Source organism: Myotis yumanensis, unplaced genomic scaffold (genome assembly GCF_028538775.1).
Source record: "Myotis yumanensis isolate MYYU_CA2020_CCGP unplaced genomic scaffold, mMyoYum1.0.hap1 SCAF_3, whole genome shotgun sequence".
NCBI classification, from domain to species: Eukaryota; Metazoa; Chordata; class Mammalia; order Chiroptera; family Vespertilionidae; genus Myotis; species Myotis yumanensis.
The window spans coordinates 64,954,168-64,961,198 of record NW_027223754.1 but is presented as its reverse complement, the minus strand read 5'-3'; the positions used below and the strand labels follow the sequence as shown (position 1 = coordinate 64,961,198).

At 53.2% G+C, this 7,031-nt stretch overlaps 1 protein-coding gene across 1 annotated transcript; it reads right to left on the bottom strand.

Annotated features, from left to right (window-relative positions):
- Nucleotides 1–725: 725 nt before the first annotated feature.
- On the bottom strand, nucleotides 726–2,732 carry LOC139006172 (serine/threonine-protein kinase MARK2-like). Its single transcript, XM_070408704.1, has 2 exons — nucleotides 1,310–2,732; nucleotides 726–877 (listed from the first exon to the last, which is right to left on the bottom strand). Exons 1-2 carry the CDS (start codon nucleotides 2,730–2,732, stop codon nucleotides 726–728), a joined length of 1,575 nt encoding a protein of 524 aa, XP_070264805.1.
- Nucleotides 2,733–7,031: the final 4,299 nt, after the last annotated feature.

Sequence of the window (7,031 nt, the reverse complement as noted above, 5' to 3'; positions counted from 1 at the left end):
TACGCTCGCTGGAGGCTGGAATATCCTTTAGTAATAAATTTTTTCCAGCTTTCATGCTCATACCAGCAAATCCCAGCTATATCGGTCTTTCCGGAGTCATCAGTAAAAACAGTCATTGCATTCTCCATAGGAGTCAAAGGAATAACTCTAAAAGGTTGACACTGATCATGCTGAAAAATGTGTATCAGCTTATCACCAGGAAGTCTATACTTGATTTCTCCCACAAAATCAACCATAGTTACCTGACCATGTATGCTATGATGAAGACGGCCCGGTAAGGTTGTGATGTCCTCGGTGAGTGTGATGCGGGCAGGGCAGGGTGCAACAGTGGCAGCCTGGCAGCCATGCAGTTGTCCTGAGGCGGTGGTGGCAGGAAGTCGGGGGGCTTTGTCATCTCACCGTTCCACCTGGAGTAGCTCACCAACTGCCCGGCCTAGCAGCTGATAACAAACCAGAGGATAGACATCTAGGGGTCATACAGTGGCCATGCACCTGGAGCCCGAAGCTTGCTACGGCTTCCACAGATGCGCTCCCACAAACAAAGAACAAAGACAAAACCAACCAGACAAATGCAACCTAAGGTTGCCCAGACCAGGACCCCCAGACACCGTTGTTCCGCTGCATCCGAGGTTCCGCTGCGTCCAGCCCTCTTTTGAGTTCTAAAGGTAACATTCCACAGACAGATACCAGATTCTTACCTCCCCGCTGGAGGTCCAGGTGGCTTGTCATTTCCGGATTGCAGTTTTGGGAGGAAAACACTCCGCCTCCCTGGGACCTCGGACAGGGACTGGAGTGTCCTCGCCTGGGGGTCCGGGGTGTCCAGCAGCAACTCGGCCTGAGTCGATCTCACAGGAGCCTCCAAATGTAACTGGGCGACCTGCGGAGACGACCACCAGGGACTCAGATCAAGATTCAGGAGCCTTTATTAAGCTGGCCCGCGACTACAGTCACAGCACCCTGCCGAAGCAAGGGCTGAAATGCAGCGCCGACTGCAGGAGTTACAGTGTTTTATTTGCAAAAACCACAAAGTTACAAAACCTTAGTTCCCAACACAGTACAGTATCAGTACCTTCCTATCTATGTGTTCTAGGAACAGAGAGTACAACATGCTGGGAAGGGACCATGAGACCACATCTCAAGGCCTGGCCTGTTGTCAGTACCTTCCTATCTATGTTTTAGGAACAGACAGCACAGCCCACCCCGTCTGGCCGAAGTGCCAGATATGCAGCCCAGCACAACCCTCAGCTGTTTGCCTCCAACCTCTGGTTCATCTCCCATACCACTGACCTGCCTTCCTGGAGCTACTCACCTTCAAGATGACTGTGGTCCGCTTGATGTTTGTTTTTTTCGTGATGTTCCACTTTGGCGGATGACCCACAGGAAAGGCACCTTAAAAGAAACTGGAAGGCCCTCCTAGCCACCTCCCTCCAGCCCGGGGAGCTTCTGTGGGCAGCTCCCTCACTGCTGCTGCTGGTGGTGCTGTTGCTGCTCTGGCTGCTGCCGCTGATCTCAATTGTATTGACCCTGTATATACTTGTGATGGAGTTAGCGATGGTGGATTGTGAGGAAGAGGCGGCTTTGGTTTCTATGATGGGTTCGGCGGGCACCCTAAACCTCTGGCAGTTTGGGGGGATGGAATGCTTTTTGGTCTTTCTATTAAGTGGCTGACCAACCTCTTGGCTCAAGCATGTGGTACTGGAGCTACTGGTGTAAGTGGTACGGAAGGGCTTTACCTTGATGTGGCGGCCGGGCATCTTCGTTTTCATTGTAGTGAGAATAAGATATGTGCCCATGAAACGGTCAAATTTTCTGTGTCCTAATGAATCCTCGATGGATTCCCTCCTACAGCCAAGGTGATTCATCGTCCTTACTATTTCTGGGTCCACCTTAACCTTGGGAGGCTCCCTGTACGGCTTCATGATCTTCTTGTGGCCCTTATTCAGCCAACGGTCTTTCATCACGGCTTCCATGGTTGGTCTTTTGCTAGGGTCGACAGTGAGCAATTTTCTGAGAAGTTTTTGAGCCTTCTTTGATAATAGGGATGGTACCTGGTAATCTCCACTAATTATCTGCCTCTTCACATTAGTAATGTTGTCCCCCTCAAACGGTGTCACTCCTGTCAGCATCCGGTATAATAATACCCCCAAACTCCACACGTCAGACTTTCGGCCATCATAGGTACAACCCTGCAACATTTCTGGGGCCGCATAGCCTATGGAGCCACAGAAGGTGGACAGCATATGATCTTTCACTTGCTTACTGTACCCAAAGTCTATTAATTTAATCGTCATATCATTATCTATTAGAATATTGCCTGGTGTTAGGTCTCTGTGGATGATGTTTTTTTGGTGGCAGTATTGGACCGCCGATACTACCTGACGGAACATGGTGCGGGCTTCTCCCTCGCTCATGGTGCCGTTGTCCTGCAAGTGCTCAAGTAAACTGTCTCCTTGGATGTTCTCCATAACTAGAAAAAACTTGTCCTCGGTGACGAGCACCTCAAACAGTTTGGCAATATTAGGATGGTTTACCTTTTTAAAACAATGGACTTCTTGGTAAAATCGAGGGATGCCCTTCCGTCTAACTGCCTTTACAATCACGTGCGCCCCGGTCAGTATGTGCTGAGCCAACCGCACCTCGGAAGATGGTCCCTTTTGGATGGTGTTCAGGAGGAGATACTCTCCAATATAGTGTCCCCTGTGGGGGGAAGGGCATGCACAGATATTAAACATGGCACCTTCCAAATAACACAAAAAGTAACAAAACAAGACAAACAGACAAAATTATAAAAAGAAAATGGCCAAAACAAGGTAAGGAATCCAAGTCCACCAGGTCACCGAAAATAAGCTTCCTGGGCTATAACGGACTAAAACCTCTGCTTGCTCAGGGTCTTATATAGGAGTGGTTTGCAATTTCATCACAGTGGTGCCTTATGAGGTCAGAACAAGAAATGGACCAATGACAGCTGGGGTGTGGTTTGCAATTCCCTCACAATGGCACCTTGTGAGGTCAGAGCAAAAAATGGACCGATGACAGCTGGGATGTGGTTTGCAATTTTCATCACAATGGTGCCTTATGAGGCCATTTTAGGAAACGGACCAAACACGGCTGGGGATAAACCACAGTGATTTTCTAAGTTTTTGGTCTCATGACCCTTATACTCTGGGAAAAACAAAAAGACAACCCACAAAGAGCAGTTATCTGTTAAAAGTGTGGGCACAAACAGGTAGTTGGACATTCCCTGAGGGGTCTCAGATTGGAGATGGTACAGGCCAAACTGAGGGGCCCCTTCCCCCACCCCAGTGCACGAATTTCGTGCACCGGGCTACTAGTCCTATCTAATAAAAGAGAAACATGGTAATTAGCCGTACCTCCGCTACCCTTCCCATTGGCTAATCGGGGCGATGTGCAAATTAACTGCCAGCCAAGATGGCGGCTGGCAACCAGGCAGCTTGAAGCTAACAGGAGGCTTGCTTGCTTCAGTGACAGAGGAAGCCAAAGTTCTCCACCTGAGGCTGCCCACCTCTGAGCTTGCAGTTTGAAACATTGTTACAAATATAGAAGCTAAACAAAACCCCAGAAACCTGCTTTCAGGCAGCCGGTATCTCAGAGCTGGAGTTGAAACAGTGTTTTGATTATAGAACCCAAACAAACCAGATACCTGCTTTCAGCAGCTGAGGCCTCAGAGCTAGAGCCAAGCCTCAGAGCTAAAGCTGGCCCAGAATAAAAAATAAGAAAGAAAAAAAGGAGCAGTTGGGAGCTTCAGTCACCCGCCAGCCTGAAAACAGCCCTCAGCCCCTCACCCAGACTGGCCAAGCACCCAAGCGGGACCCCCACCCTGAACCAGGACACCCTTCAGGGAAAACCAGCCAGCCCCCACCCGTGCTCCAGGCCTCTATCCTATATAATAAAAGGGTAATATGCGTCCCAGCACTATGATCAGCGTGAGCTGCAAGACCTCCCGGAAATGGGATCAGCATGACAGGGGGCAGCGACCAAACCCCCTGATCGCCCTGCGGCTCTGTGTGTTACAGGGGTCATGGCCACAACCTCCCTATCCGCCCTGCTCTGTTCATGACAGGGGAATGTGCCCCAACCCCCTGATCAGCCCTGCTCTGTGCCTGATAGGGGGGAGCTCCCCAACCCCCTGATCGCCCTGCGGCTCTGTGTGTGACAGGGTGCAGCGCCCCAACCCCCTGATGGGCCCTGCTATGTGTGTGACAGAGTGCGGCGCCCGGACCCCCCCCTCCCATGGACCTGCTCTGTGTGTGATGGGGTAGAGCCATAACCTCCCCATTGGCCCTGCCCTGATTGTGACAGGGTGCGGAGCCCTAACCCCCTGATCCGCCCTGCTCTGTGTGTGACAGGGTGCAGCGCCCCAACCCCGTGATGGGCCCTGCTATGTGTGTGACAGGGTGCAGCACCCCACCCCCCCCCCAACAGACCTGCTCTGTGCGTGACAGGGTAGAGCCATAACCTCCCCATCAGCCCTGCCCCAAGTGAAACAGTGGCGGTGCCCCAACCCCCTGATCAGCCCTGCTTTGTGGGTGATAGAGGGTGGCGCCCCAACCCCCCTCACTGGCCCAGCTCTGTGTGTGACGGGGTAGAGCCATAACTTCCCCATCGGCCCTGCCCTGAGTGTAAAAGGGTGTGGCGCCCCAACCCCCTGATCCGCTCTGTTCTGTGTGTGACAGAGGGCTGTGCCCCAACTCCCCTATTAGCCCTACTCTGTGAGTAACGGGGGGAGCTCCTAAACCCCCTGATCGGCCCTGCTCTGTGCATGACAGGGTATGGAGCCCCAACCCCCTGATTGTCCCTGCTCTGTGCGTGACAGGAGGTGGCACTGCAACCTCAGCATCGACCCTGCCTTGAGTGTGACGGGGTGGTGCCCCAACCACCCAATCGGCCCTACCCTGAGCGTGACTGAGGGTGGCATCGCAACCTCCCCATCCGCCCTGCTCTGTGCTTGACAGGACGCAGCGCCCCAACTCCCCAATCAGCCTTGCTCTGAGCCAGACCAGGGGCCGCACCTAGGGATTTGGCCTGCCCTCTGCACCCAGGAGCAGGCCTAAGACAGCAGGTCGTTATCTCCCGAGGGGTCCCAGACTACGAGAGGGCACAGGCCAGGCTGAGGGTGCTCCCTCCCCACCCGAGTGCACAAATTTTTGTGCCCCGGGCCTCTAGTCCTATCTAATAAAAGAGAAACATGGTATTAGCCATAACTTCACTATCCTTCCCATTGGCTAATCAGGGTGATATGCAAATTAACTGCCAACCAAGATGTCGGCCGGCGGCCAGGCAACTGATGCAAACAGGAGGCTTGCTTGCTCCAGTGAAGGAGGAAGCCAAGGTTCCCTGCCTGCCACTGCTGCGCTCTGAGCTGCTCTCTAAGAAACATTGTTACAAATATAGAAGCTAAACAAAACCCCAGAAACCTGCTTTCAGTCAGCCGGGAACTCAGAGCTGGAGTCGCAACAAAGTTTCAAATACAGAAGGTAAACAAAGCTTAGGAACCTGCTTTTAGCACCCGAGGTCTGAGCTAAAGCCGGCTCTCAGCTCCAGTGACAGCCATAGAAGGTAAATAAATCCCAGAATAAAAAAAAAAAAAGGAAAAAAGGAGAGGTTGGGAGTTTCAGTCACCCACCAGCCTGAAAACAGCCCTCAGCCCCTCAACCAGACTGGCCAGGCACCCCAGTGGGGACCCTAACCCTGAAGGGGGTGTGACCAGCTGCAAACAGCCATCAGCCCCTCTCCTAGGCTGGCCTGGCACCCCAGTGGAGACCCCCACCCTGAAGGGAGTGTGACCAGCTGCAAACAGCCATCATCCCCTCACCCAGGCTGGCCAGGCACCCCAGTGGGGACCCCCACCCTGATCCAGGTCACCTTTCAGCTGACCCCCACCCGTGCACCAGGCCTCTATTCTATATAGTAAAAGGGTAATATGCCTCCCAGCACCGGGATCAGCAGAGCAGTGAGGCCTCCCAGCACCATGATCAGTGGAGTCGCGAGGCCTCCCGGTCTTGGATCGATGGAGCCACAAGGCCTCCCGAACCCGGGATGATCAGTGGAGCAGCGAGGTCTCTTAGCACAGGGATCAGCTGAGCAGTGAGGCCTCACTGCCCTTGTGTCAAGTGGAGATGCGAGACCTCCCAGCTCCGAGATCAGCGGAGCCATTAGGCCTCCTGGCCCCTGGAGCAGAGTGACAGGGGGCAGTGCCCAAACCCCCTGATCACCCTGTGGCTCTGTGTGTGACAAGGGGCAGAGCCACAACCTCCTTATCTGCCCTGCTCTGTTCATGAAAGGGGAAAGCGCCCCAACCCCCTGATCGGCCCTGCTCTGAGCCTGATAGGGGAGAGCTCCCCAACCCCCTGATCAGCCCTGCTCTGTATGTGACAGGGTACGGAGCCCCAACCCCCCTGATGGGCCCTGCTCTGTGAGTGACAGAGGGCAGCATCCCAACCCCCTTATCGGCCGGCTCTGTATGTGACAGGGATGGCGCCAAAACCCCCTGATCCTCCCTGGTCTGTGCGTGACAGGGGGTGACGCCGCAACCTCCCCATCGACCCTGCCTTGAGTGTGACAGGGGGCGGCGCCCCAACTCCCCAATCGGCCCTGCTATGAGCCCAACCAGGGGCTGCGGGGCAGGCACCTAGAAATTGGGCCTGCCCTCTGCCACCCTGGGAGTGGGCCTAAGCCAGCCGGTCGTTATCTCGCAAGGGGTCCCAGACTGTGAGAGGGCACAAGTGGGGCTGAGGGAAACCCCTCCCTTGCCAGTTCACAAATTTTTGTGCACCGGGCCTCGAGTATACATATAGTTAACTAAGTAGCAATTAAATGACTGCTTAATAAACATTGTAGGTGTTAATTGACCTACAATGTTATTGTAAAACTGTTTTTTAATAAATCATTTTGCTTGAAGTCAGTTTCCAAAGTCGTTTCCACAATGTTAAGTGAGGACTTCATGTACACTATTTTAGAAAGAGTACTGTAATTTTTTATTCAAGGTGTTTTATTCTGAGAAATAAAATTCA

Coding starts and splice junctions, on each gene's coding strand:
- LOC139006172 (XM_070408704.1), bottom strand. CDS start 2,732: ATGTTTAATATCTGTGCATGCCCTTCCCCCCACAGGGGACACTATATT. Junction 878..1,309: donor GGACCACAGTCATCTTGAAG/GTGAGTAGCTCC, acceptor TCGTCTCCGCAG/GTCGCCCAGTTACATTTGGA.